The sequence below is a fragment of the Panthera tigris genome, chromosome B2 (assembly GCF_018350195.1).
Source record: "Panthera tigris isolate Pti1 chromosome B2, P.tigris_Pti1_mat1.1, whole genome shotgun sequence".
In the NCBI taxonomy this organism is placed as follows: domain Eukaryota; kingdom Metazoa; phylum Chordata; class Mammalia; order Carnivora; family Felidae; genus Panthera; species Panthera tigris.
In genome coordinates this window covers 37,303,922-37,318,438 of record NC_056664.1, presented here as the reverse complement: position 1 = coordinate 37,318,438, position 14,517 = coordinate 37,303,922, and the positions used below count along the sequence as shown (strand labels likewise).

General features: G+C 43.9%; 1 protein-coding gene across 2 annotated transcripts in view; it reads right to left on the bottom strand.

Annotated features, from left to right (window-relative positions):
* Positions 1–3,336: 3,336 nt before the first annotated feature.
* DNAH8 (dynein axonemal heavy chain 8) overlaps positions 3,337–14,517 on the bottom strand; it is a 325,383-nt gene continuing 314,202 nt past the window's right edge. For both annotated transcript variants that reach the window (XM_042986262.1, XM_042986263.1), the window contains 2 exons: positions 6,933–7,054; positions 3,337–3,755 (listed from right to left, as the gene is read on the bottom strand). In XM_042986262.1, the coding sequence (XP_042842196.1) occupies positions 3,468–3,755; positions 6,933–7,054 (410 nt within the window). In that variant the 3' untranslated portion in view covers positions 3,337–3,467. The remainder of the gene's footprint in view (positions 3,756–6,932; positions 7,055–14,517) is intronic.

Genomic DNA, 14,517 nt, shown 5'->3' with positions numbered 1-14,517 from the left:
TGATACATTTTGGCACGTGTGAAATCATCACTACAACCAAGGGAATGAACACATCTATCGCTCCCCAGAATTTCTTCTTGCTCTTTTGTAATCCCTTTCCTCTGCCCCCTTCTTCTCACCCTGCCAGGAAACCACTGATCTGCTCTCTGTCACTAAAGACTGGTTTGCATGTTCTGAAATTTTACATATATCATGGAACCATACATCATGCACTCTTTTTTTCACCTGGATCATTTAACATAGCAAAGTTATTTCGAGATTTATCCATGTTGTAGTCGTATCGATAGTTTATTTCTTTTTGTTGCAGAGTCGTATTCTATAGAATGAGTGTGCCATAATCTGTTTATCCACTCAGGCATGGATGGACATTTGAGTTGTTTCCAGTTGCTGGTACTACAAACAAAGCTCCTAGGAACATTCATGTGTAAGTCTTTGTATGCACAATGCTTTTATTTCCTTGGGTAAATATCCAAGAGTGAAGTTTCTAGGTCATATGGTAGCTGGTTCAGTCAACAGTGTAAGAAATCTAATTTTTTAACAGTGTAAGAAATTTAACAGTGTAAGAAATTACACAGAGGTGTAAGAAATTTAACTTTTAAGAAACTGTCCAGCTGTTTTCCAAAATGGTGGTCCCATTTTACATTGCCTCCAGCAGTGTAGGAAGGTTCCAGTTGTTCTACATGGGAGAGGTTTCCTTGATAAGGAAACAATATGAGGATGAAAGTATGTGTGATGCTCAGGGAACATCAAATAGTCATAATTGAGCAAACTGCGTGGCAGTGGACTAGAAGGAAGAAATTTTATTTCAGGCCAGCTCATGGAGGGCTTTGGTATTTGGAGTGATGGAAACTCACTGAAAGCTCTTGAGGAGGGCACTACCTGGCCCGGCCTCTGGCTCTAAATGTAGCTTCCCATCTGCATACCATTCCCCCCCTCATGCTTTTCCCTTCCTTGGAATACATTCATCTACTATCTTGGTACCATTTTGAGACCATCAATGGAAAGACCAAGACCCAACTGAAATATTAATTTGTCTTCAAGTGCATCCCTTATCCCTGGACTTCTTTAACCATTCTTTCATACGTCATGGCCCCAAGTCATACTCACATTGCAGGTGAGTCCCCTATTCATCTGAGGTCTCTGACAGCAAAGAGTGGGGCTCATTCATGCAACATCACTCACAAGACCAATCCCTTTTAGAAGACATGTCTTTAGACACTTCTCCTTTGGTCTTATTTTTATTCAGAGTCCAAACTAAAATAACATTTTAAATCAACGAAGGTACAAATCTCGTTGCTCATTTTGCCGAGACCAAAATGAGAATCTGTGGGCTGATTCCGAGGAGGCAAAAAAATTACTCTGCCTCCCTCCCAGCTTCAGTTAGCTTGACCATCCTGTCCTCATGCTTTGCTCTTTATGCTCACCAGGTCTCCTTCACTCAAGTGTGGCAAATTACATAATTAGTGAAAGAGCAACAATTTTGCTGAGAAAATGGTTATGTGTTTATGGAAGTTCAATGGCTCAAAATGTCTAATGAAACCATTTAATGAGCCCAAAGAAAGCAGAACTGGGCCCCAGCCAGCTCTGCAAAACTGGGGATAACTGAGAAGCACCTCCGATAGAGAAGAGCATTTTGAGGCATGGCTTGGGTAGCAGGCACTCATTCCTAGGGTGGCCTCAGCCTCCCTCTCTCTCTCTCCTCCGTGCTGACACAGAACAAAATAATTAGTGAAAAGTTCCCAGGAGATGGTCTGTGGCTGTAAACAGTCTCATCTATACCCTCTCTAGATTCACATCTTTCCATCTCTTTCCCAATTTTCCATAAGATGTTAAAGTCATTAGGGAACACGGAACCTCATTGTTATTCTCTGAAAGCCTACCGTGATCCAGGGGTTTAGATTATGCAGTTTGCCTTCAATCGTTTTAGCAACTGGACAGGAATATGAATAAAGTGTGTGTGTGTGTGTGTGTGTGCGTGCGTGTGTGTGTTATCTTGGGACCTGCAGGTTGGTGTGCTATAATGCACTTTATTTCCTCTGTGCTCCCCCAGAGCATCAGGAACTTCCAAATTCTAGCCTGCGTTCAGGAGAACATTCTTTCCAGAGAATTCCATCCTTTTCTTTAGTGTGTCTATTGGACAAGGGAAATACCAAAAAACATTTGGGCTGGGGGCTTGGTTACTTTAGTTTTCAAACTGCCCTGGAAATCTCTATGGCCTTGACATTGAATCAGTATTAGAGCGTAGCAGAGGCCACTACTCTAATGTGCGTTCCATAATATATTTTCTCCTGTTGGAAAGTATCCTAGACTATGGGGGGATTTTTTCTGGGGTCTTCCCTGGATGCCTCAACCCAGGCTGCTGCTTGGCCATCTTGTTCTGTCTCTCATTGGCATCTCTGATCAGAGTGACAGAGGATGATAGATCAAGGCAACATGAAATGCTCCCTTCCTTCCGAATAGACAGGGGGAATGAAATTGGTGAATTTAGCTGAGGGTGAGCAAGAGAATTCTAGACGAGAAGGCCAGTGGAGACACTTCACTATCCTGAAGCTGTGTGAGCATTCAATATAGGACCTCATATGTTTTGTTAAATTGACAATTTCCTTTAGCAGGAAATAAAGGTTAATGCTGAGTTTCAGACCAGCTACAGAGTAAGAAATAGCTTCACTTTTTAAAGACTTGGCTTTTTAAGGCATTCTGCATGTAACCCAATTTCGTTTGATGGAGTTTGTTTTTCCTTCTCCATTTGCTGCCTAGAAATGTGCGCTTCATTATCTCCTGCAGAGTTGGGGTTGGTGGGCGGGGGGTGGTGGAGAGAGCTGGAGACTCAGAGTTCTCCGGGCCTCAAAAGCTCTCAAAAATAAAATAAAATATATTAAATAAAAGTGAAATAAATGACAAGAGCAGCCATCCCAGTGGATTTGCTGTCTCAAACATGTCACACCACACAGCTGTAACTCCTAAGGGGTACTGACTGGACCCCTTCAGTTTCCATTTCACAAGCATGGAGTCAAGGCCAAACCCAAACAGGCAGTGGATAGCACATTAGCACAGACATACACAGGGGTAGATTTTATTCCAGGGCAATGCGGTTTTTATTTGAGAGAAAACTTTGCATCTGTCATGCCCCTTTCAGGATACAACAAATTAATAATTTGTTTTGGATTTTTAGAAAAATTTAAACCTTCCAATGGTCTAACACGAAGGAAGGGCTTTATCTACATAAAATGATTATAATGGAATATGATTGCCTGGGATAAAATGCATTGCACTAGAATTGTCTTTTCGAATATTGATATAAGGAAACACACACACACACACACACATACGTGATTGTAGAGTATCAACTTTTTAATTTAAAAAGAGTAATCAAACAATTACCAGGGAGAAAAGACACAAAGCGCCAGGCCTCTCAATAGCACTGGCTGGGTACATGGCTCAGGTGCCCTCAATAAGTGGAAGTGAATTTACTTGATGTCACACAAAAGAGCCACTCCTCTCAGGATCCAGTGATCTGGGGACAAAACTGTTCGCAGGTACACCACGGTGATGAAGGTCAAGTCAGTACGCCTCGGTTTCTTGTAAATAGGACACACATACAGCTTGGGGTCCTTGGGCGCGATGGAATTAATGGCAAAGATATGCAGCACAGGCAGCTGTGTGAAGAGCACCTTGGGAGTGGATTCTGTAAGCTTCCCATTCCGTCTGTCCCAGGCTGCTCCATCCATGTAGAGCCCATAAATATACACACCTTCCTGGAAGAGTCAAGCACGAGGTAATAGGATTTTTTTAAAACTTAGGCGCTGTGAGATGGACATTCATTACTGTAATAAAGGTCATCAGTTTAGAAAGAAGACATACACCAGTCTTAAAATGCCACCAGAAGAACAAATACCACTGGGTGCATTGCGTGAGTAAAATACTGAGCCCCATTTTCTCCTGCGGCCTATCTTGAGGCCATAAGGGCTGTGGAAACATGCCGTTATTGCTTATTTGAGCAGAGGGCTAGCCCGCTGGGGACGACAGACTTAGCCAGCAGCACCAAATCACCTGTGCGCAGAGATAAAAGTCTCAGAGAGGCCCGGTCTGTCATGTAGGGTCAGAACAAGGAACAGGATTTGGAGCCGGGCGCCATGCGGGATCTCAGCCTGTGCCAGCCTAGCCAACATGCCGCTCTAACCATCTCAGTCATTCAGTGAGAGTTGTGCAGCCAGGCCCAGAGAGCAGGAGAGTCAGAGCGCCCCCAGAGGCCAGTTGTGGTAGAAGGCGAGCAGGCCTGATAGTCAGGGAGGGGGTGTGTTAGTTCAACAGTGGCTGCTTGTCATCCTGTGTCTCTCTTTCACACAAAGGGGCCCTGCCCTTGAGGTCTTCACCATTAAATCGGGGAGAGAGACATGAACTGAATACAAGCACACACTTTTTAGAGAGGCTGCCTGGTGACCAACACTGAGACTAAGTGCAGTGACTTGAGGTGAAAGGCCACCTTGGGCTGGAGTGCTTGAGGGTCTTTGCGGAAGAGACAGCTTTGAAGGGTGGGCTGCTTTTGGAAAGAAAGAGGAGAGAGGGCAGGCATCCAGGCAGAAGCAATATAGTACAAAGATAGGTAGGATGGGTAGGAAAGCCCAGGCATTTTATTTAGCAGAGAGTTTAATGGTCATAAAATAAGTTAGGGCTTGACCGTGGAAGACTACAGATGTCAAACTGAAGAGTTTGAACTTTACGTTATAGGCCATGGGGAGCCATAGAACACATATTCAGTAAGAAAAGAAAGGCTAAAGGGAATCACAGGAAACTCTGATAATCATGTAAGCCCATAAGATATATCTAGGTAGAAGATGGTAACCATTTTTCCTTTCCAATGAGGAGTAGCTAAGGGGAAGCAAATGTAGACTTATTATAAGAGAGAGTGAAATTAATTGCCAAGTGTTTCCTGGAATCCCCCTCATGTGACCCAAGCATATGAGGACCATATTTTGGGGACCAAAACCTAAAGTACATGGTCTGACAGTAAAATGGGCAATCCCAGAAAATCAGGACATATGTATGATTACCATCATTGGTAGTGACAATTACTACATGAACGATATAAAATGTAGATACCATCCGACGGTAAACTGTATCCCTTCTAGGTTCCTTTTAATCTCAGAACTTTGCAATAGTGTCACCCAAAAATTCACGTCCACTTAGGATCTCAGAATGTGACCATTTGGAAGTAGGGGCTTTTCAGATCTAATTAGTTCAGGTCATACTGAATTAAGGTGGGCTCTAAACCCAATATGACTGGTGTTCTTGTAAGAAGAGGAGGGGATACCCAGAGGTACACATAGGGAAGAAGGCCATGTGATAATGGAGGCAGAGACTGAAGTGTTACCACTATCAGCCAAGGGATACCAAGGACTGCCTGCAACCATCAGAAGCTGAGAGAGAGACATGGGACAGATTCCCTCTCCCCCCCCCCCCCCCCCGCCACCCCGAGCCTTTGGAAGAAACCAACTCTGCCAACACCTTGATTTCAGACCTCTGGCCACCCAAACTCTGAGGAAATAAACTGCTGTTGTTTTAAGCCACTCAATTTGTGGTACTTTGTTGCAACAGCCTTAGGAAACACATACATATCTCAGTACTGCTCGAACAAATACCTACAAATGTGGACATGACTTTGGAATTGCATGATGAGAAAACGCCGGAAGAATCTGGAAGGGCATGATTGAAATAGCTTAGGTCTACTTGAATGGAGAGATCGCTGGTGGAAATATACTGGTGTGCTTCTCGTGAGATGGCAGACAGAGTGAGGACAGGCATTGGACGCTGGAAGGAGGCAACCCTTGCTGTAAAGTGGCAGAAAGGGCCAGAATTTGGAATTCATCTGGTCCAGGCTTCTTCTTTGGCAATTGAGGGAGTGAAAGTCACAGAGGAAGGGAAAACGGGGCTAAGATTTATTGAGTACCTATGTGGGGTCCTAAATGATTCCATTGAATTGGCACAACCATCTTTCATGAGGTTGAATTACTGGCCTTATGTCACAGAGGAAGAAGTTGAGGTCAAAAAATTAAAGAACTTGCCCAAGTTCACAGAGCAGGTAAGTGCCAAGCAGTGGCTCTCAATGGCGTCTGCTTACCTCGGGCCCCTGCTCTTCTCCCCTCCAGGGGTCCCTCCACCAAGGGGTCCCGCAGCTAGTGGGGGCACTGCTGGAACTGGCCCAGAGCTCAGGACTGCGAATACTATTGGTCTCTACTGCCCTCCACACTCGTCCAGTCTGTGAGCAGCCCACAGCTGCAGCAGGAGACGTGTGGAAAACCCTTTTTTAGCAGACACAAGTGTAACTTGTTGTTGTAAAGAAAGGCTGTCTGGGGAGTTCCAGTGCTTGGCATTAATTCCTGCCCCAGCAAATGGAGGAGGTTTCAGCGTCAAAGTCTCCTGGTTACGACCGAGGAAACCCCACCTACAAAGCTGAGGTTCAATCTCAACTCCTCTTGGGTGGACATGCATTTGGAGGTTGATACGCAGCTACCACTTGGAGCTCGCTGAATGAATTTACTAAGGGCTTCTGTATGCACTATTACATCCTCCAGGCCAATGGAGGGACAGAGACTGTGGCCAAATGAATGTATCCGTGGAAAAAAACACACCCACCTTTCTGAGGAGAGGGAAGTTGGCAGTTTTAGGAACGTGGCCCTTGACCTGGTTGTGCATAGCATATGTGTTGGCTGGGGGGAGGCAGCCTGTCAGGCATGAGGAGATGGACTGGGGGGTGCGATATGCCAGACCGGGACCCCCACCTTCTCCCCTCTTTGAGTGGTGAATGTTCTGTTTCAGGCATACTGCATCTCAACAGGTCTTAACCCAGGCACTCATCAGTCAGTTTTAAGCAGAATGTGAACTTGCAACACTGGTTCCAGAACTGCCCCTGCTATTTGCCCAGTGGTGCCTACCACGGGGGGTGATGTGATCTCCTCCTTGGTCTGCCGCAGAACTTCATTGTGGATGGTCACAGAGTCCAGGGCCCAGCCTTTGTGGGCGCGGGTCACTTCCTGCCTCATTGCTGTGAGGAAGCCTTAAAGAAAAGAAAAAAGATAATGCCGATGCCTTAGATCAGTCCACTCGAGAAACAAGACAGGAAGAAGCTCCAAGTGTTAGCTGCTTATCAACCTCCAAATGCGTGCCCACCCAAGAGGAGCTGAGATTGAACCTGAGGGGCACATTTCTTTCTGTGTTTTGTTTCTATGGGGACCTGCAATGAGCTAAGTATTCCTTGCTGGCTGACAGCAGGAAAGCAGCACCCTTTCTGCCTCAGAGAGAGCTTTGGTTTGAAACTCTCATGGGGTTTCAACCACTCAAGTGTCTAAAGATTGTAATCCAGGCCTAGCTCCTCGTCTCTATTTGAAATCACACTGCTTAGGAACAAGACTGGAATGGCAAATATTCTGCGATCAGCATTCCAACTAAAACTAGAATCAAACCATTATCAAGCTTCTATTTGCTATAATGGAACAATTTCATTTTGTCTAAGGAAACAAGGCATAATGCCAAAATAGAAAACCCAACTTTCAATTTGATCAAACAAAGCAATCACACCGGAAAGGAAATCTATGTGTTTTAATGTGCATAATACAGTTATTTTTAAGGCAATACAAGGTTACACATATTGTGGCCTTTCTTTAAACTTAATACAATATTTGCAAACCATGCCATTCAATTCAACAGGAGAAGCCTTTCTTGGAGAGCAGCAATTAATGTTAGAAACTACACCCTAAACTTCAAATGGACTTCAAAACCTTAAGAAGATTTTATCTGTGACCTCTATATTACATTTGGCTCCCATGTTAATAGTGAAAATCATAAATAAATTTTGGAATATGTTATGTCCCCCACCCCTACTCCCTGTCAGATCTGAGCATTATTATGCACCAGCATGTGAGAATATTGTATCAAGTTTGGGAACAGAGGGAAGAGAAGAAGTTGCAAGACATAATAACAGGAACTGAGTTACTACCCCTTGAAGCTGGAAAGAAAAACTAGGCCCTAGCTTGGCTTAATGAGGGAGTCCAGTTCTTCCAGTTTCCAAGTCCCTTCCTGGTAACTGAATTAGACACTTGGGGAGGCCCACATTCATTCATTCATTCATTCATTCATTCATTCGTTAAGTCTCTCAGGTGTAGCTCTCGCATGCCAGGCACAGCTCTTGGTGGGATGACCACAAAGATGAATAGGCCATCCATGGACCCTGCATTAAAGGAGCTCAGTCTAGAAGAAATGTGGAGGAAGGCAAGGCATATAACACAGTGTTGTTATGAGCAGAGGTGTAAACAAAATAAACCACTCAGGAAGACAGCTCAAGGCAGGCTGAATCAAGAGGATGAAGTTGAAGGTGACTCTTATAAGGTATGTAGGAGTTTACCAAATGGGACAATTCCAGTTAGAGGAATAGCATGTGCAAAAGCATGGGGGTCTAGGCTAAAGGTGAGGCCTTTGTTTGTGCAGATACCACATCTGGCCTAACCCAAGCTGTCCCGTCACCACACAAAGCAGGCTACCATCGTCAAGGGATTAAAGAAGCTAAGTACACATAAGGAAGCCCTCAGTGACCAGACAGTGATCTGGAGTCACATTCCAAAGGTCATGATGTGTGAGACTAGGCAAAATTACGTGGCATTGAATGTCAGTTCCATCTCCCATATAACCTCAAACAGCAGGGAATGTTGGTAGAAAGGAAAACTGGAATATTAAAGCAGCAGATTAAATTAAAGGTAAAACCACCTTGGCCCAGTGGGCTAAAGCACTGTCCCAGGCTTTAATGCATTTGAATGATCAGCCAGTAGGGCCTGCTGCCCCATATGCCAGACTGGGGATGCTTGCCAAGGTACCCAATACCATAAAGGTAGGGAAGTTGCAGGAAACAGCCATTGTCCCCACTCTCGTTGTGAGTCAACATGCTATGCTGCTGAGAACACCAAGCCCCACCACACCTGGGAAAGGAGTTATCTACTGGAAACTGCAATGGGATGTCCTTCTGGGATGGCTGAGTTACTTCACACCCCTGGGTGAGGGGGAACTACTCAATCTTCACTGGGATCCCACTGTCCTGCTGCAGGCCAGACTGTTGAGATGCAGTATGCCTGAAACAGAACATTCGCCACTCAAAGAGGGGAGAAGGTGGGGGTCCCGGTCTGGCATATCGCACCACCCCAGTCCATCTCCTCATGCCTGACAGGCTGCCTCCCCCCAGCCAACACGTATGCTATGCACAACCAGGTCAAGGGCCACGTTCCTAAAACTGCCAACTTCCCTCTCCTCAGAAAGGTGGGTGTGTTTTTTTCCACGGGTACAATCATTTGGCCACAGTCTCTGTCCCTCCATTGGCCTGGAGGATGTTATCGGACACACAGAAGCTCTTAGTAAATTCATCCAGCAAGCCTTGAATGATAGCCAACAGAGCCTGTCCTTACCAAACACTGAGATGTCTCTAATGAGAAAAACTGTCTTCCAAAATAGGATGGCCTTGGACATTATTACTGCCTCACAGGGAGGTATCTCTGCCATTATCCAAATAGAATGTTGCTCATTCCTGATGAGTCTGCTAACGTACCATCTTTATTAAATCACATGAAGACACCAGTGAATGCCCTGAGTGATCCAGCTCCCAACCTAAGGAACTTAATAAATCAGTGGTTAGAATCACGGAGCTGTGAGTGGAAAAAGCTGTGACTAACTTTGGGGATCATTGTCTTAATCTGTGTTTTCTCTTGCATGTGTGTCCATTCTGTTGGCGTGGTATCTCCCTCCTATGCAGCCAGATGGCTACTGAAAGAGCCAGCTTCATGCTAGTGAAACCCCTTGCTGACTGCTCAGGTCCCATTGCAGAAGAGGAGGCCCCATGAGATTGTAAGAGCTGGTCACAGAGTGTTGCGGAAGGTCATCAAGAGGACACAGCCACCAGCTGATCTGTGAGCTGCACTTGGGCAATTGGAGCCTCCTCATTCCCTCCCCTGTCCTTGAAATGTGTGTTCCACTTGCCCTTCCTGCTTCCAGAAGCTGCCCTAAGGACATAGCCTTGAGATAGTGATGTATTGTTGAGGCCATCTGGATGGTATACATGACTGAACTCAGTTAAGTCCTCTATATAAACTTTTAACATTTGGCTGGTGGGTACAGAGATCTATTTGGCTTCTGGCCACCCAAGATAAACCTTTTATGTAAGTGTCCTTACTTATAAAACCTTCCACCTACCAATCTGAATGGCCTGCGTCTTTCTTCCATCTTTCCCTGCTCTCTGCATTTGGGACTGGTTTCAGAGTACACCTTCAAAGCTCCCCAGGAAGGTGCAAACCAACAGTGACCACAATAATAAAATCCAATTCTTTCTTGTAAATCCCTCCATGAATGTCATTTTCATCATTCAACACTAAGCATGCATCCATGTGGCATATTAGACACTGTGTATCCAAGTAGAGTAGTTGGATTTCAATTGACCCTATTATGCAATATTTTAAAATTCATCCCTGATCTATGAACCTACCGGCTCACAATGCACAATACATGAATCTTGGTCTCAACCGTCCATCGGCACAAATTGAATAATTGAAATTTTCTATAACATTTTAAATTCCAACTAAATTGCAAATTTAACCTCTCTTCATATGGCACTCCAGACAATGACACAGGTGCCAGATGATGAATGACTGGGGTTCTCTCTTATGTAACACACCTGCTTTGAAGATTTCAGCCATTATTGAAGAGCTCTGAAAACCTCCAGTGCAATTAGGGAGAGACCATCTCCTATCCCCTGCCTACTAGGGGATATGCATGATGTTGTCTAGTTTACTTCAATAGTATGCCTCCTAATGCTTGGGTAGCACTTTTAGTATGCCAGTAGGTAGAATCTAGAACACAGATTACCTTGAACTGTTAAGAAAGGGAAATGTTAAAGAAATATATATATCTGAGGCCTGAGACTGGAGGGCAGGGAACTGTTCTATGGGTAATTCCCACCCAGAGAACATGGAGAAGATAACATAGTTTTTCAAGTCTTGATAGTTTTGTTTTGGCTTCCTAAAAAGAAAAACATGATCTTGTGGAATTCCAATTGCAGTAAATCCACTGAAATGTTCACTATTGAATTTAAAACAATGAATGGCCACCTTTCTTGTAGACTAATATCAAGGCTAATGGAATCAAAATCTTTGTTTTCTGAAGCCTGTATAATTTTATTTATTTTTCTTTTTAAAACATTTTTATGTTTGTTTATTTATTTTGAGAGAGATAGCATGAGTGGAGTAGGGGCAAAGAGAGAGGGAGAGAGAATTCCAAGCACGCTCTGCACTGACACAGTGCAGAGTCGGATACGGGGTTCAAACTCACAAACTGTGAGAGCATGACCTGAGCTGAAATCAAGAGTCGGTCACTTAACTGACTGAGCCACTCAGGTGCCCCTGAAGACTGTATAATTTTAAAAGACTATTGACATATTTTTCTTTATAAAAACTTGAAAAGCTTTTGTCTTGGCACCAATTTAGTTTTAATAATTCTTAAACCAAATTTCAATCATCAGTGGTAGAAAAGTGATTCATACTTTCATATGTTTGAATTGAGAAACAAAAAGTTGGGGGAAGTCTTCACCAATAATAACCTTTTGTTCTTCATGATATTTAACCACCCACATGGAAATGGGTGATTTGACTATTCAAACATCTGAGTTGCATGTGTTCTAAATGAGGTGTTTAAAAAAATTTTTTTTTCACCTTCACACTCATACAGCACAATGAAATCTTAAAAGACTTGTCAAGTTTTTCTTTAAAATTTTCAGTTTCAAGCTAGTGTTGTACTTTGGAAACTCAGGTCTAAAATAACATGTGTTGTGTCTTAATTCCTATAATAGTAGTAACCCAACATTTCAGCAAACTAATTACTGTTGTTCGACTCGTGCAATCAGTCAGCCTAAAGAAAGCTGTAGAGTTCTTTAAGTATCATTTCAAACATGGCCTGAGAAGAGACTAAAGAAATAACTAATCAGGAAGGTTGCTTGTCTCAATTTGATAAGGAGGAGGTTAGTATTCTGTAATGATGCTCCTATCGGCCATTTTTTTTTTCTTTAATAAATGAACCGGTCTTTATGTAACGGGCCTTAGGTTGGGCAGTATTTCCTGTCTTATTAGTTACCAAGCCTCCCAGTAGCATCTTCAAAGATGAGGAGAAATGATGTTCCTGCTGCAAGCGTATGACAGGCAGTTTTTCCCCCAAATGAGAAGCAAACAGAGTTCATTAGTAAGTTAAATAAAGGTCAGAAATCGTTAAACAAAGATGAGGCTGATCCACCCGGTTGAATAAAAATGCACCAGGCACCTCTCCTGATGCTTTGCTAGATGCTGTAAGGTGGGGGATCTTAAACTTGGCTGCAAGTTAGAAATATCTGGGAAGTCTTATAACTCCTGATTCCCATGTCACAACCCAGATCAGTAAAATCAGAATCTAGAGGTGGGACGTTGGCATTGGCATTGTTTCAAGGCAGGGCTTCTCAAACTTTAATGTTCTTAGGTATCAGCTGGGGAAGGAGCTTTTATTAACATGCAGGTTATGATTCAGTAGGTAGGTCAAGGGTAGGGGCCTGAGATTCTCCATTTCTATCAAGCTCCCAAGCAGTACTGATGTTGTTGGCTGGTGGACCACATACTGGGTAGTCTAAGGCCTAGTTTACACATTAGAATGACCAAGGGAGCTTTTAAGAAAACTAACTGTCCAGACTAGAGGCCTCATCACCAGAGGTTCTGATATAATTGGTCTGGAGCCCCAGGCATTACTATGTATTAAAAGTTTTGCAGGAGATTCTATTGTACAGGTAGGGCTGAGAAATACTGCTATGTACAAAGATCCACACAGCAGGCCACTGAGAGGTCACTGACCCAGATTTGTTTTAAGAACAAATTTGACAAGTAGTAACAGAAATGCCCCATGTACAAGCAAAATATTAGGAAGGCTGTCAGTTGTATGAGTGGACTCCTTCCACAGTCCCTTGAGACATACATGCTTTCTGTGATGTTGTTAATCCAGGACAGGGTTGGCTTCAACAGAACCTGAGTATAAGTGGGAAAGCTGGGGCTACTTCTGCGGTCCCCTAACCCCACCATGTTTTATGTGCCAAAATGTAATTCCTTGAGCTGCTCTACCTTCTCTGAGTGCTACTTTATGCTTCCTTTCCCTTGCCCCAATCAAACCTTTCCATTTTTTCCCCTAGAGTGGTTCTATGGTCAACCAACTCTTCACAGAACATTCTCTCCATCTTCTTCCCCTTACTGGAGCCCTACTCAACTCTAAAGACACAGTCCTTCCCAATTGTTCCTCCATCCTTTATGAGAATCTCTGCTGCTTTGACAAACACACCCTCAGGCCACATGCTCCTCCCCTCTCCAAATACTATCTGCCTCCATTCACTGAGCATCCTCGATCATCTGGGCCTCTTCAGCATCCATTTAGCATCTTGACCTCTCCATTCCCTGACCTTATCATTTCTGAAGACCTCCTGAACTCCACCTTTTCTTCCCTTCTTTCCCAGGTAGTCTAGATTCATTCTTGTCATCACTTGCCCAGCCAAAACTCCAATCCTACATGAATCCAAATGTCCCCCTTCCTATACCTATTCCAGGCTGCCAAATAATACTCAGACCACCACATCATTGCCACTGTCCTCGACAGGATTCTCAAAGCCACCCATGAATCTTTCCCTGTCTCCCTCAGTAGCCCAATTTCTCAAACTTCTGCCCCCTCCTTAAGTCTCTCCTCCAACACCTTCCTGCTCCTGAGATCACTTCATGTCCTTCTTCAAGGAGAAAATAGAAAGCATCAGATAAGAACTCCCTTATCTCTTTGCCATCAAACTGACAAACTCACTTGCATCTACACTCATTCCTCCCTACAATGTGTGTGGTGTCCTTCCACCCTCTCAGAGTGCATCTCTCCTCTTGGAAGCCATCCCCTCTTTGCTTCTTTTATCTCTGTCTGTTATCTTTGTGTGCACTCTCTCTCTGTCTGTCTCTCACTCTCCTTCTATCTCTCTCTACTGGCTTCTTCCCAACCGTATTTGAATAGACTCAAGCCTCTCCTATCATTGTAAGAAGGAAAAAGGAAATCCTTTCTTCTTACAACCACTCCTCCAACTTGCTTTTCCTCTTCAAAGCCAACTTGCTTGAGACAATTATCCTTCTTGTTCATATTCTCTGTCTCTCCATTTCCTGTGGTCCTACTCACTCACCTTGAAGTCTGACTCCTCCACCTCCCCATCCACACCTCACTGACACTTCTTTTGCCAACAATCTCCTTGTTGATAAAGCCATCTGACCACGTTTGGTCCTATCTTACTTGATTTCTGGCAGCTTCTATCACTACTTCCTACTTTCCCCTCTTGTCTTCTACCACACTATGGTTTCTTGGCTTCCCTCTTCAAAGCTGTTTGGATATGAAAGGACCATTCACAAGGATTGGGTGATCTGGAGGATGGTGATACATAAGCAAATGTACAGAATCTTG